The 13,323-nt window shown below is 43.0% G+C and overlaps 3 protein-coding genes across 6 annotated transcripts; 2 read left to right on the top strand and 1 right to left on the bottom strand.

The window, feature by feature from the left end:
- The first annotated feature begins 2,317 nt into the window (after positions 1 to 2,317).
- On the top strand, positions 2,318 to 7,124 carry arpc2 (actin related protein 2/3 complex, subunit 2). The gene is made up of 10 exons (XM_028395143.1): positions 2,318 to 2,545; positions 3,584 to 3,618; positions 3,731 to 3,843; positions 4,612 to 4,657; positions 4,742 to 4,928; positions 5,040 to 5,133; positions 5,296 to 5,422; positions 5,511 to 5,611; positions 6,059 to 6,159; positions 6,650 to 7,124. The coding sequence occupies exons 1-10, from the start codon at positions 2,472 to 2,474 to the stop codon at positions 6,669 to 6,671; spliced, it is 900 nt and encodes a 299-aa protein (XP_028250944.1). The 5' UTR covers positions 2,318 to 2,471; the 3' UTR covers positions 6,672 to 7,124.
- Positions 7,125 to 7,138: 14 nt separating this feature from the next.
- Positions 7,139 to 9,847, bottom strand: LOC114427201 (keratin, type I cytoskeletal 18-like). 3 transcript variants are annotated; one of them, XM_028395101.1, is made up of 8 exons: positions 9,383 to 9,847; positions 9,223 to 9,305; positions 8,992 to 9,148; positions 8,753 to 8,914; positions 8,543 to 8,668; positions 7,976 to 8,205; positions 7,802 to 7,863; positions 7,139 to 7,286 (listed from the first exon to the last, which is right to left on the bottom strand). In XM_028395101.1, the coding sequence occupies exons 1-8, from the start codon at positions 9,767 to 9,769 to the stop codon at positions 7,219 to 7,221; spliced, it is 1,275 nt and encodes a 424-aa protein (XP_028250902.1). In that variant the 5' UTR covers positions 9,770 to 9,847; the 3' UTR covers positions 7,139 to 7,218. The 3 variants fall into 3 exon arrangements, with proteins under 3 accessions (XP_028250902.1, XP_028250883.1, XP_028250893.1); XM_028395082.1 differs by having other exon boundaries at positions 7,802 to 7,836; positions 9,383 to 9,846; XM_028395092.1 differs by lacking the exon at positions 7,802 to 7,863 and having other exon boundaries at positions 7,199 to 7,286; positions 9,383 to 9,846.
- Positions 9,848 to 10,099: 252 nt separating this feature from the next.
- Positions 10,100 to 12,988, top strand: LOC114427214 (intermediate filament protein ON3-like). 2 transcript variants are annotated; one of them, XM_028395112.1, is made up of 9 exons: positions 10,100 to 10,316; positions 10,673 to 10,881; positions 10,952 to 11,012; positions 11,083 to 11,178; positions 11,265 to 11,429; positions 11,497 to 11,622; positions 11,699 to 11,919; positions 12,010 to 12,035; positions 12,374 to 12,988. In XM_028395112.1, exons 1-9 carry the CDS (start codon positions 10,161 to 10,163, stop codon positions 12,547 to 12,549), a joined length of 1,236 nt encoding a protein of 411 aa, XP_028250913.1. In that variant the 5' UTR covers positions 10,100 to 10,160; the 3' UTR covers positions 12,550 to 12,988. The 2 variants fall into 2 exon arrangements, with proteins under 2 accessions (XP_028250913.1, XP_028250922.1); XM_028395121.1 differs by having other exon boundaries at positions 10,101 to 10,316; positions 12,327 to 12,515.
- Positions 12,989 to 13,323: the final 335 nt, after the last annotated feature.

Raw genomic sequence — 13,323 nt, 5'->3', positions numbered from 1 at the left:
TTCGTTTTCTGCTTTTGTGAGGCAAAGAATGCATGTTATGGCTGTTATTTATGCTGTTGCATGCAAATATCAGTGAGCATGCAGGGTTAAAATGATAACTACACGTCTGTAATGACAGGATTGAGAGGACAGTGCCCATCCTGTCTTCAAGTTAAAAGAAATGTAACCAGGCACAAACCTCTGGTTGGCCTTCATAAATCCACTTAAAGGGAATTATGTGACAGCTTTGTCATGTTGTCAGCAACCATCAGGAGGCTCACCATTCCTCCAGCAAGAACAGCTTGTTTTTGGTTTCGAGTTAATTTGGATTGTGTGTGCGTGTGTGTGTTTTGTCACTTGTCATACTTCAAACGAAATTATTATACAACTGCTAAAGTATGCAGTACATTTTAACAAAGTGAATATTTCACCTGTACGTATGTTAACATTTCATTAACAACACAACAAATAGGGTAAAATGCACATAAAAACTACTAAAAACTTCAAACTACATATAAAAACAACCAAATGGTGCTTTCTGTTTCAATACCTGCAACATTAGCAAAACACTGTCCCTGCCAGTCCCTGCCAGTCCCTATCACATTACAAAACAAAGATCACTCATAATTTGTTAGGAGTGTTCTTTGGAACCTGTCCTCTCGTACCCTTCTCTGGAAATTTGTGATACACATCAGGATTGTATTTCTTTAAAACTTGTTCCAGAGAAGTGAAAATATTTGCACTGCAGCTGATTATTATTCATCCTGAGGTCAAGTCCACAGTCAGCTCATCAGCGTTGTTATTCTAGCAGAATTCTTTTGAAAAGGTGACGCTTCTAATTTCACCTCAATCACTTTTAACGGGTTTCACACTCAAACACTGACACTCGAAACTAACCCCCTTTAGCTCCACTTTGTGCTACTAAGGAGCATTATGAAGCCTAGCAAATATTAACAATTTAATTTGCAAACCCTATAAAGTGCTTTAAATATTGATATTAATATAGAGAGAGCCGGGCATGGGCGTTGTTTGAGGGGTTTACTGTCCTGCTGTGGGAACAGTTTCAGTTCAGACTTCTGAGATATCTGCTCGGAATGTTGTTTGTAGTGCTAAAAGCATTTTTACAAGTTGAGCACATCTGCGGTTATCTTATGTACACAGTCACGTGGAAGACAGGTGCAAGGGAAGATAAAATTAAGAAAAGGTTGAATACCTGCCAAACACTGAATGATAAACACTTCCACTGAAAAGAGGTTCCACAAACAAACCATTCCTGTTGCATAAAAGTGGCTCAAAAAATCCTGTTTCATCTTTGGCTGGGTATCTCTTTCTCTTCTATGTGTAACATGTCTGGTTGATCTTTGTCTCACAGTGCCTCAAATAAAAAGAACAACAAAAGAAAGATGGATTAATTTGATTCATTATCTAAAGGAATGCCATGAAGATTTAATCTTCCTTGAAGCTATAGTTCTTTGTTTACTTAGTGATCACTCAAGAAATGAATCTGGCATTGTAACTATGTAACTACCCTGACTGTTTACATGCAGTAACAGTAACTGCAATATTGTTTATTTATTTATTGTTCTATGCACTTTAATATCCCATAACTGCACATGTACCCTGCTGTTTACCTCCTGACAGTTTTTGCACAATGACTCATTCTCTGCTCAATTTGCACAACAGCTGATGTAGCACACATGCACATTTATATGTATAAAGCTTCATTTACTTCAATAGTTTACATTTTGTGTACTTATTTGCATCTTTAAATTGCTCTTTTACAAATTATTCTATTTAGTTTTTTATTAAATCTTTAAAGCATTCAGTGTGAGCAGCAAAGTAAGAATTTTATTGAACAGGGAAACCAGTTTCTATCCTGTGCATATGACAATCAGAATCAGAATCAGAAATACTTTATTGATCCCAGGGGAAAATTAAATAAGTAAATAATAAACGCTTTGACTCTTGAATCTTGAATAATCAGACCAAAGCAGGAAGTTCAGAGGACAATTGGTTACAATATATTTATATTTTGCTTTAAAAAACAGAAAACAATATTGTAATGGATATTTTTATATAAATAAAAACACCAATTTGTTTTAATTAAAATATTCTTTGCTTTAATATGCCTATGTGAAGAATAGTAGGCCTTTCTAATGCAATTTAATCGGCTATTTCCAAAACCTTTGACGTATTTTTCTAAAAATACGAGCCAAACAACAACAAGACATGGATAATTCATAGTAACAAAAGTGTACTTATACCTTCAGACTGGCATTACGAATTTATGACAGGCAGCATGTTAGTCACCTCCATCTCACCATTGGGGTCCTGGGTGTAAAATACGCGGAAGCTGCAGGCGGAAGTAGCCTCGACGGAAGCGGTCTCGTCTGTCAAGGGAGGAAAAAAATTGCAGAATTTGACACAAAGAGGGTAACCCCACCAAATAGCACCGATCATCCCCCCTTTCCTTGACACCGGCGCCCGCTGCGATGATCCTGTTAGAAATCAATAACCGCATCATAGAAGAGACGCTGGCGCTGAAGTTCGACGGCGCATCCAATGGGTGAGGAATCATTGTTGCACCTGGCTAGCATCGCTGCTAACGTCAGCTAGCTTCCCTTACTAAGCGTAATCGCTGCATGAACGGGTACAAGTGGGGTTTAGACACAGCTAATAAACGTTAATAACATTCTACAATATATCTATATAGTGTTATTATAAGTAAATACCAGCCAAAATACACATTGAGTTACCCTGCTAAACCGTCGTGACTGGTTTGCCTGAAGCTGGGGTGTGTCTGCACGGTCAGTGTTGTGCCAGAAATTGCAACCCAGCTGAATTTTGTGTCCCCTGGCAGTTTTTACAAACTCAGTGGAATAAAATAACAAAGTCCTTGATATAATGTACCCTTAATCAACCTGACAAATGTCATTTGAAACGTAGCATATCATTAAATATTAGCTAGCGGACCGCAGTGAAGCTGAGGTTCTTGGATTTTTTTTGCACATATAATTTAGGTCGTGATGAAAACCTATAAACATGTATTTATGATTGTAGTAGGGTTAATAATAATTCGATCAATCCCTGCTTCATCGCCACTGTTAACACTTTTTGACACAACAGGTTATAAGATAACAAAACTATGCATTTCCGGTATCAGCACACATTGTACTTAACCACAGTGCACACACACTGATCATATGGAATTAATATGGTATTTGGACATAATAAATGACATTTGTTTGCTGTTGTTTGAGCAACAGATTAGCATTTAGCGGTTGGATACTAGCTAACCATCGCCCCTCTTTCCTGCTTCCGCATTCCTGTAGTCAAGCTGAGTCAAGTCTGCTGCCCGTGCAGAGCCAGCAGCCGATCTTTGGACAAGTCTGTGCAGGGCTCACCGCAAAGGGTTAAATAAGCACCCCAAAAAATATAGTTTGGGTGTTAGCCCGTCTAAAGACGTGATATATTGTATTTTCATATCATATTAACAAACATGTCCTGATGCATGAATTAGATTGAAGTATTGTTTCCATTTTCTGTGTGTGTTAAATGCTAAAGTCACACACCCCATTCAAACATCAATGTTTCCTCCCTACAGAACCAAACCAGAGGCCGTCGATGTGACATTTGCAGGTGAACATCTTTAGTAGCACCTTTGATAAATATGCAGTGTGTGTTTTAATATTTGCATCTGTTGGCATTAACATTGAGAAAAAGATAATAATGTTGGTCATCTCTGCTTCAGACTTCGATGGCGTCTTGTACCACATCTCCAACCCCAATGGGGACAAGACCAAAGTGATGGTCAGCATCTCCCTGAAGTTCTACAAGGAGCTGCAGGAGCACGGAGCTGACGAGGTAAAAGCACAGACTGACAGTCAGTAAGAACAGGCAGCTACAATAATAAAATATCATCATGGATGCATATTTCTGTCAGTCAAAAAAATAGAATGAGGTCATTATTAGCACCCTGCACACAACCTACTCCACTAGAGCTCTGCTGCCATGTAAGGAAGAAAGCAGCTGCTGAGGCTTCTAGTAGAAACAGGAAGTGAGCGCTGTGAGTCACCCCAGGCGAGGAAGTGCCGACAGAGCTGCAGCCGCTGTGTGCGAGCGGCTCGGCTGGCCTCCCAGCCCTTTGTTCCCTAAAACCCAAGAGCAGCAGGATGAGTGAGGGCTTCTTCTGTGTCACAAAATATTCACTGTTGCTGTAACAATGTTTAGATTAAAATCAGCTGTGTGGTGGCATGTAAGTGCTGGGAGTCTGATTTGCATATTTCTGCAGCCTGTGTTCATTCCAAAGTTACAGGTGTATATTACAGAGGAATCCATCCTCTGTAATTATCTATAGGAGACGTCAACCTCTCTCCTGCCGCAGTCTGGCATTGTTTGTGTAGTGTGTACCTGTCTGCTGTTTCGCAACTCCTCTGAAAGCTTACGCTTGGAGGATTCCCACCAGCTATGAAATGTGATGATAACGAATTGCTTTAAAAGCGGCTACCCTCATCCCTTTGTCTATTCTTACATAAAAAAACATTCACCTGTCCTAGTTTTGCTCTGTGCTGTTTTTAAAAACTCTAATTTAGAGAAGTGTCAGACAAATAAAGGTTCTGTTTCCAATTGCAGCTGCTCAAGAGGGTCTATGGGAACTTCCTAGTTTCAACAGAGTCTGGTAAGTTCTTAGGAAGTTTCTTTTTTTGTGGTCTCTTTAAAAAGAAAACTGACTTTAAAACAATAACTTAATCTCCACTTTTAGGTTACAATGTGTCCCTCCTCTACGACCTGGATGCCCTACCAGCCAATAAAGAGGAAGTTGTCCACCAGGCGGGGATGCTCAAGAGGAACTGTTTCGCCTCCGTGTTCGAAAAGTATTTCAAGTTCCAGGAAGAAGGAAAAGAGGGCGAGAAGAGGGCCGTCGTGCACTACAGAGACGATGAGTCCATGTGAGTCGGGGAAGCTTTGTCTCAGCTTGGCACGCTTTTAAGTTGTTTTTTTTTTTAATAGCTTTTTAATCCCAAGTTTCAAGTTACTGACAGGTTGTGTTGTCGCTTCAGGTATCTGGAGGCCAAGAAAGACAGAGTGACAGTGGTGTTCAGCACAGTGTTCAAAGATGACGACGACGTCATCATTGGGAAAGTCTTCATGCAGGTGTGTGGTCACAGTGTGTGCACAATAATTTAAGATATGTGCAGGTTTACTGAGAAGATTTCATCTGATTAGGTATCAGGAAGGCATTTGTTTACAGTGACGCATCACTAAATATTCAACCGTATTTAACCATTCGGTGGTTTCTGCTCTTCCTGCATACAGGAGTTCAAAGAGGGCCGGAGAGCCAGCCACACAGCTCCCCAGGTGCTGTTCAGCCACAGGGAGCCTCCTCTGGAGCTCAAAGACACAGACGCCGCCGTCGGTGACAACATCGGATACATCACCTTCGGTCAGTGACTGAAGCTGCTGTTTCCCATTTTCATTCAACGATACATCAGACTCCATATTAATTCTCAGTTTGGACTTTTCTTTTTCAGTCCTGTTCCCACGGCACACCAATGCCAATGCCAGAGACAACACCATCAACCTCATCCACACCTTCAGGGACTACCTGCACTACCACATAAAGTGCTCCAAGGTGCGTGATTCACACACACATTTATGATGCTAAACAAATGCTCCAACAATTGTTGTTTGCAAAGCTGTCACACTGACTTTAATCATGGCCCACAAACAGTTAATCCCTCATTACGGTACATTCCATTCTTGTTGAGCTCAGCAGTCATACAGGTTTATGGAGAACTTAGAGGCCAAAGCATGGGCACCAAAAAATATGTACTTCAAATGGTTCATTAAGTGGCTTTGTCTTTGCTGTAAGATCTAAAGCCAAGGCAGATGGATTTATGGACAGCTGGGTGCGGGTTAAGCTTGTTAAGCGTGACTGTGAGTGACATGTTACCTAAATAAATCACTGTGAGTTACATGTTACCTAAATGAATCCCATGCTCATTTTAAACAGAAAAATGCCGACACTTCACTTAAGATTCTAAAATTGAAATTCATGAGAACTGTGAATCTTCTGCAGGCCTACATCCACACACGCATGAGGGCCAAGACATCAGATTTCCTTAAGGTGCTGAACCGCGCTCGACCCGACGCCGAGAAGAAGGAGATGAAGACCATCTCGTAAGTAGCCTCCACTCTCTTTACACGACACAACACGTAAAATACACAAACCGTTTTTTGTCTTACACACTATCATTCTGTGGACTCAGGATCTGTGTGTTTTTGAGGTGTGTTAGTCCATACGGCTTTTGAAATGACTCAGAGTGGAATTTTTACAGCTCTCAGCTTCACTAAAACCACCAAATAGTTGCACATAGAAATTTTTTTTGGTAATCGGAGAGTCTTTCTTTTCTTGGTAATATGTAACTGAAGAAGGATGACGTTGGGATAAACATGAATCCTGACAATGGAAACAGGAAATTCTCAGGAACCACCGTGGTGTCAAACAGCCAAATGCTTTACGGAGAAAAAGGGATTTTTCAGTCAGGTCATGCCTTGTTTTGTAAATGGTGTCACTGCTTCATATGCTAAGCTAAGCTTTTCTCTCAAAAGTGTTATGTTTGGTAAATGAATCAACTTTTTGTTTACCCCTCTTTGTTTGCATTTCCAGCGGTAAGACCTTCTCCCGCTGAGGCCCGTTCCCATCTGACAATTCGAAACCCCCCTCGTGGACACACTCAGCTGCTCCACAACGCCACCTTGGACTGGACTCCAGGAAACACTTTGAAACACCCTCGCCTAGCCTCTCCAAAAAAATGTGTCCAGCCTCTTATTTTTGTTTGTTTAATTTGAATGAATAATATTGTTGGCTCTACTTAGTGACAGCCAAGGCTCAAGATAAATGGAAAAGGGCATTCCTTGCTTTGCATAGAGAATTATTAGTCCTATATAAATATATATATGAGAAAAATTGAATTTTTGATACGATATCTTTTACTCCATTTGGTACTCTTGCTTGCCCCTCAGCCCTCAACATGCAATACCCACATGTTGGATGATTTCAGTCCCTTATTGCTCCCTGTGCTTTCATGTTGTCTGTATCATCGTCATTTGAACAAAATAAATCACTCTTAAAAAGAAGAAGACATCTGTTGCAGTGTTTCTTTCAAACCCAAAGTGTTTATTTCATATTATCAGTGTAACATTACAGATTGATTGTGATACTCGAGTAGAAAGAAATCAAGCAGACTGGTTAGAAGGGGCACGTTCTTCCATCACTGCCTTCAGCTCTTCAGGCTTTTGCTGGCCTGCAAACACAAATATGAATCCAGTTGTTAGCATAAGAATTCAGCATTGGAACCTTCAGGTGTGGCTGATTCTGATTGGATTGATGCTTGATCATGTGGTGTTAAGTGAGACATGATCACATGCAGTTTCACTGAGTGCAGTTTAGTGGCTAAAAGTCATGATTGGACATTTTGGGATCTATGCTTATTTGCATCCTTTAATTTTGTTTTACTCTTAGCACGCTAAGCTAAGCTAATTGCTGGCCACATTAAAGGGGCCAGCATCTGATTCTTTGCAAGCAAGCTAATAAGCACATTTCCCAAAAGGTGATGTGAGGTTAGCTTTGCAGCTACGAGGTGAGGCTTACACCTCTGTAGCTCTCTTAATTTGACAGACTCATTCTGATGATTTATAACCTGTTGGGGATCAGCCGATCAGATACAGTCAGTTTATTAAAAGTGATAATCTTGTCAATCACAGCACAAACAGTATGATTCAGTCTGGGTTTTATCCTCCTGTTGGATCCAGAACTTACCGCCATCTACAGCATCGCCTAAAGAAACCTCCAAGCTGTCAGGGAAGAAGAGGATAGGTGTGCTAACAGAATGAGACATTCACTCATGTGTTTGTTGGGGTGTTTTTATGATACATATTTGAATATAATTGGACCTTTCCATCACATATGTGTTGCCACGGTGACCATCCTTACCTGTCAGCATCACTGGTCATGCCGTAAATCAGCTCCTGGTAGTTATTGATCTCTGCCTCCAGCTTCATCTTCACACACAGCAGGTTCTTGTTGATTTTCACCTGGTGCTCCACCTGTGACCTCACCTTCTTCAGCTCCGCCTCTAGGTCCCGAACGACCTGGTTGATCGGGCCCAGTCGCTGACTGTTCTCCATTTTGGTGAGCCTCAGGTTGTCCTCCAGGTTGCAGATCTGAGGAAGCCAGAAGCTATGACTCCTGAGACACAATACAACACCTGCCTGGAGCTTTGGCTGCAGACCAGATGGCTCCTCAGGTTTCTGTATTTAAAGTAGCAGCTTTACAGTGTAATAACAGGGCAGCCAGAGGCGCCTGTGAAGCGTCCTGCAGGCTCTGTTTTCATTCCTGACATTGACTCGAGAAAAATGTGAAATAGCTTTTGAAATGTACCGAAGGGCTGATATGGATCTGCTACACATCTGACGTCATGTGACAACAATCAGACATCCTCAAACATGTCTGGAGAATAAATAATAATAATAAAGCTGATGTGTGTTGATCTGTTGTTACCGTGCTGAGTGAACTCTGAATCTTAATCTCCAGAGTTTGTTTCTGTTTCAGCAGCTCCTTCAGCTCCGACTTTCCAGTCTGCAAGGCCTCGTTGTTTTGAGCCTCCTCCACCTTGATGTTTTCAAACTGAGTGGGTAGAAAAACAAGATGGAGGCAGTGAGATGCAGGCAGATAAACAAGAGGACAAGAAAGATCCTGCAGATCACCTACCTTGCTTTTGTACCAGTCCTCCGTCTCCTGCTGGTATTTCTTTGAAAGTTTTTCATACTGCAGCCGGATATTCTTAACAATATCAGCCAGGTTGGAGTCCTGGGAGTCAATCACCACCTTCACCTCGGAGTCCCTGATCTTCTCACGCAGAACATCCACCTCCTACAAAGAACCACAATTACAAGTGTGCCTCACAGTTGCAGTAGGTGTGTGTGTGTGATTCAACTTGCGTGACTCACATTCTTGTGTTCCCGTTCCAGGCGAGCAATCTCATCCTTTACCAGTTCAGTCTCCTTCTCTGTCTGCTCTTTGTTCAGTTTGGTCACATCGATGACCTTCTTGAGGTCCTCCAGGTCTTTCTCTAACTCTTTACATGCATTTTCCTCATCTTTCAGCCTGCGAACAGAAAAAAGTGATTCATAAATAGACATTCGCTAAAGATCGGAACCCCATTTTTTGTGAAAACTCACTTGTTGTTGAAGTCATTATTGGCAAGTTTGGTGTTGTCGATCTGGAGCATTAGCTTCGCATTGTCCTTGGCGATGTCTTTGACCTGAGCAGATGAATGCATGGCACAAATTAGAAATGAACATTTCTAAAAAAAAAATGAATAAGAATCTGTGGACCCACCTGCTTCCTGAGGTCATCCAGGGGTTTCTGCACTTCATCCCACTTGCGTCCCTCAGGTGCTTGCCTCTTGGCCAAAATGTCATCGATCTGTTTCTGCAGGTCGCGGTTCTCCTCCTGCAGCTGCCTGACTCTGTCCAAAAACCCGGACAGGCGACCATTCAGGCCCCGCAGTGTCTGCTTGTCATCCGCGGGCGCGACAGGAGCAGCAGGAGCGGCAGCAGGAGCCGGAGAGGCGGCAGTCGGCGCAGCGTCCTTAGTGACCGGAGCGGAACCTTTGTCTGGCTCATTGCGCAGCACGTTGCGCAGTCCCTCCAAGCTCGCCACGGACGCACGGGCGCCCCTTCCTCCGGCTCCACCGAACATGCTGGCAGCGGTGTTTGAAGGCATAATTGCTGTGGATGAGAGAGAGAGAGACACACAGGGAGTATCTGGGTGCAGAATCACCTGATGGATGGACAGGATACTGGTGGGTTTTATACCTGTACCTTTACGCACGAATCCGCCCCCAGAGATGCCATTGGCTCTTGGTACCCCGCATCACTCCTGGACAAACAGGTACAGAGTTGATGTTCAAGTATTTCCCGTTCACATTTTTATTTTTCTGTGTAATTGTGAGTGTAGTGTTGCATTCGTCCCCCTGTGATTGGCCGCCTGCAGAGGTTTGGGGAGGTGATGGGTGGTCCGTGTTCACTATAAAAGCAGGTGATCTGGAGCGGTGCGGGTGTCTTCGCCTCTCACCTGTCCGGCCGAACATCAGATCGTCGCCACAAGATTCAACATGTCTAAACCAAGGGATTACAGCAGCCAGAGCTACAGCCCCAGATCCTCGGCACCGATCAAGAGCCAGCCGACCAACAAAGTGGACTCGGATAAATCCAGGGAGAAGGACGACATGGTTGGACTCAACGACAAGTTTGTGCAGCTGATTGATAAGGTTTGTATTTTCTATCACTAGTCGTCGATTATTTTCCTATTTATTTGCTATAATATATATATATATATATACACACATATAAACACAGTTATATATATATAATTTTAAAATTATATATATATATATATATATATATATTTTAAAACTTTTTTTCAATTAAATACATTTTGTGTCCGTTATAAAAGCAGCAGAACCTGCACAGCATGATTTCTGTTACCAGAGGCCACAAAAAGTGTCTCCTGCTGCTGCTCTTTGTGAAGATGCTTTGAAGTACGTGTAGGGCGCCACCTTGTGGACAGCAGCCCCTCCTGCATTCCTGCTCATTCCTTCCTATACTTTGTCCGCATGTATTTCAGGTGAAACACCTGGAGCACGAGAAGAAGATGCTGGACACCAAGCTGAAGATCCTCAAGGAGCAGGAGGACTATCAGGGGAAGGTGGACGACCTCGTGAGGCAGCTGGGAAACGATCTGGAGCAACAGATCGACGGTCTGCTCCAAGACCAGGAAAAGCTAAAGGCGGAGCTCCTGAAGGAGCAGGAGCAGGTGGAGGACACCAAGAAGAGGTGAGCAGCAGGTTCACTCTCTGATGTGTTCATTTAGTTTTCAAATTTTAACCTTGCAAATATTTTTTAGCTATGAGGATGAGATTAAGAAGAGAGCTGATCTGGAGAATGAGTTTGTCATCACAAAAAAGGTACAAAAACTCTTCAAGATTAAAATTCACTGTGCACACACACTAACACATGTGTGTGTGTGTGTGACAGATTGTAGATGAAGGTCACTTTGAGGCAGTAGACCAGGCTCTGGACCTGGAAAACCTGATAGGAAAACTGGACTTCCTGAGGCTCGGCTTTGATGAGGTAACACCAGCACAGCGCCAAAGACCAGGCCAAAACTAAAAAGAGCTTTCTCTATTAACTGTCATGCTCCTGTCTGCCCCCTGCAGGAGATCAAAGAGCTGGAGTCACAGGTCCAGAATGAGACTGTGGTCATCCGGGACAACAACAAAAGGGGTCTGGACATGGACGAGGTCATCGAGGCCGTCAAGGCCCAGTATGGCAACATGGCTGCTCGCACCAGGGAGGAAGCCGAGCAGTGGAACCAGAAGAAGGTGAACAACAATCACAGTCACAGGTTTTCCTCTGAGGCTTCGTTTGACCTTCCCTTCTCTCCATTAGATGGATGCCTTGGTGTTAACTGCAGGGCAGCGTGAGCAGGAAGTGCGTGATATAAGGAGGGATATCGCAGACACGATCCGCCTCATTCAGAGACTCACTGGAGACCTGGATGGTCTCAAAAGAAAGGTTGGGATCACCCAGATCAGCACACAACTCCTCCATTACAAAGCACAGCCACTAATCACATCTCCTTCTCTGTTAGGAAGAGATGCTGAAGAAGGAAATCGATGATGCCAGACGTGAGGGTGATGAAAACCTCGACAGGGGCCGCGAGCAAATTGCCCAGCTAGAGGAGGCTCTAAAGCGGGCCAAGCAAGACTTGACTTTGCAGATCCGCGAACACCAGGAACTGCTGAACCTCAAGCTGGCCTTGGACATCGAGATCGCCACCTACCGCAAGCTGCTGGAGGGCGAGGAGCAGAGGTGAGTGCCTACACGGTGGTGATGGGGTGAGAGTATTTTTTATGTACCAATGCTTCTACTAACAACTGTCTCTGCTCCATGTCTGCAAAGAATGAGCAACCTCATCCGCCAAACAGGTGAGAACCATTTCATTATTTGAATTAACAGCCCTTTATTTCATATTAATTTCACAAATTGTATAATAAAACCTCACAAAATCCTCCTGCAGCATTCTGCTACTCTTAAGTAGGTGTCGAGCCTGAGATTGGAAATCTAATCGTATTCATAGAAAGCCTCAAAGTACCAGAATTAACTATACTCCCAAGCAATGCAGCCGTCTTACGTGATTTTTTTTTAATTGGACAAATGAAAATCATGATTCATAACATTCTCATCCCTGACTAAAATCAAACCTCTCTTTCGCTCAGATTTCTAAAAAACAAACCAACCAATCCAAGTCCTTACTTGCATGCAGACGTTCACCTCCCACTGAAGCAACACCTGCCAGAGAAGCCACGAAAACCCACCGAACCCACGGCAACCACCGCCATCCCCACAGGGCTCAACGGCTTGGCCAAGAAGCGCCTGCTGATCCGGGTGGAAGTGGAAGCAGGCAGAGTCGTGTCTGAAAGCTCCCGGTATACGGACTGATGGACCAGCGCTGTCAGTCTGCAGGATTTCACACCATATATCCCCTTAAGTTAAAGTATTTTGTAATGAACTTTAATTACATCTCACCTTTGTGTGCTTCCTGGTAGAGAGAACGCTCTGGCTCCATGGCAGGATCTTGGTTTGGATGTTTACGACAAGCAGCTGTGTCTCTTTTTGAAAAGGGTTTCTTATCTTGGTTAACATTTGAAAAGATGTGGAGTATCTCAGCCTAAAAACACACACACACACACAAAATCAATAATATCAGGAATAACTTGCTTCAGTGCTGCTACATCTTTACACAACGCTGCAGAGGGGGAGTGTGTGTGCCTGTCTGAAGACCTGTACATTTTCCTGGAGTTGTTCTCTTTCTCATGTTCTCATTTGTAACTTACAATAAATCAGTGTACTTTCAATGAATAAAGCACCATGATCAAAATGTCTGCTGTCCCCTGCATCCTCCACCAACACAAACACAAACACCCTCACCATTACAGGGCAACCAAGGGAACCACAAACCCATATAAACATATGTACAAAACATTTCTATTTAATCCCAAATCCACTTTACATACAACATAATCCAAACAATATCCAACTTCTTAAACTTACTTTAATCACTGTAACCCGACCTAAAAAAAGAAGCAAAGAAACATTTGCAAGCTCCCCCCTCTCTCCACTCGGTATGCCCCAACAAGCCTGATCATCCACACCAGACCTTCATCAAGGCCCTCACCTCTGAGAGAGAGAACCAAAAACCCATCTATCAATACC

Source organism: Parambassis ranga, chromosome 2, assembly GCF_900634625.1.
Source record: "Parambassis ranga chromosome 2, fParRan2.1, whole genome shotgun sequence".
Lineage (NCBI taxonomy): Eukaryota > Metazoa > Chordata > Actinopteri > Ambassidae > Parambassis > Parambassis ranga.
This window is presented reverse-complemented; position numbering and strand designations above follow the sequence as displayed.

Excerpts from the sequence above, each read along its gene's own strand:
- LOC114427201 (XM_028395101.1), bottom strand. The coding sequence starts at position 9,769 with ATGCCTTCAAACACCGCTGCCAGCATGTTCGGTGGAGCCGGAGGAAGG. Across the intron at positions 8,915-8,991 it reads TGGAACGGGAACACAAGAAT|GAGGTGGATGTTCTGCGTGA; the intron begins GTGAGTCACGCA and ends GGTTCTTTGTAG. Across the intron at positions 8,669-8,752 it reads AGGACTGGTACAAAAGCAAG|TTTGAAAACATCAAGGTGGA; the intron begins GTAGGTGATCTG and ends CTACCCACTCAG.
- LOC114427214 (XM_028395112.1), top strand. The coding sequence starts at position 10,161 with ATGTCTAAACCAAGGGATTACAGCAGCCAGAGCTACAGCCCCAGATCC. Across the intron at positions 11,179-11,264 it reads TGAGGCTCGGCTTTGATGAG|GAGATCAAAGAGCTGGAGTC; the intron begins GTAACACCAGCA and ends TGCCCCCTGCAG. Across the intron at positions 11,623-11,698 it reads TGGATGGTCTCAAAAGAAAG|GAAGAGATGCTGAAGAAGGA; the intron begins GTTGGGATCACC and ends CTTCTCTGTTAG.
- arpc2 (XM_028395143.1), top strand. The coding sequence starts at position 2,472 with ATGATCCTGTTAGAAATCAATAACCGCATCATAGAAGAGACGCTGGCG. Across the intron at positions 3,844-4,611 it reads AGGAGCACGGAGCTGACGAG|CTGCTCAAGAGGGTCTATGG; the intron begins GTAAAAGCACAG and ends TTCCAATTGCAG. Across the intron at positions 4,658-4,741 it reads CCTAGTTTCAACAGAGTCTG|GTTACAATGTGTCCCTCCTC; the intron begins GTAAGTTCTTAG and ends CTCCACTTTTAG.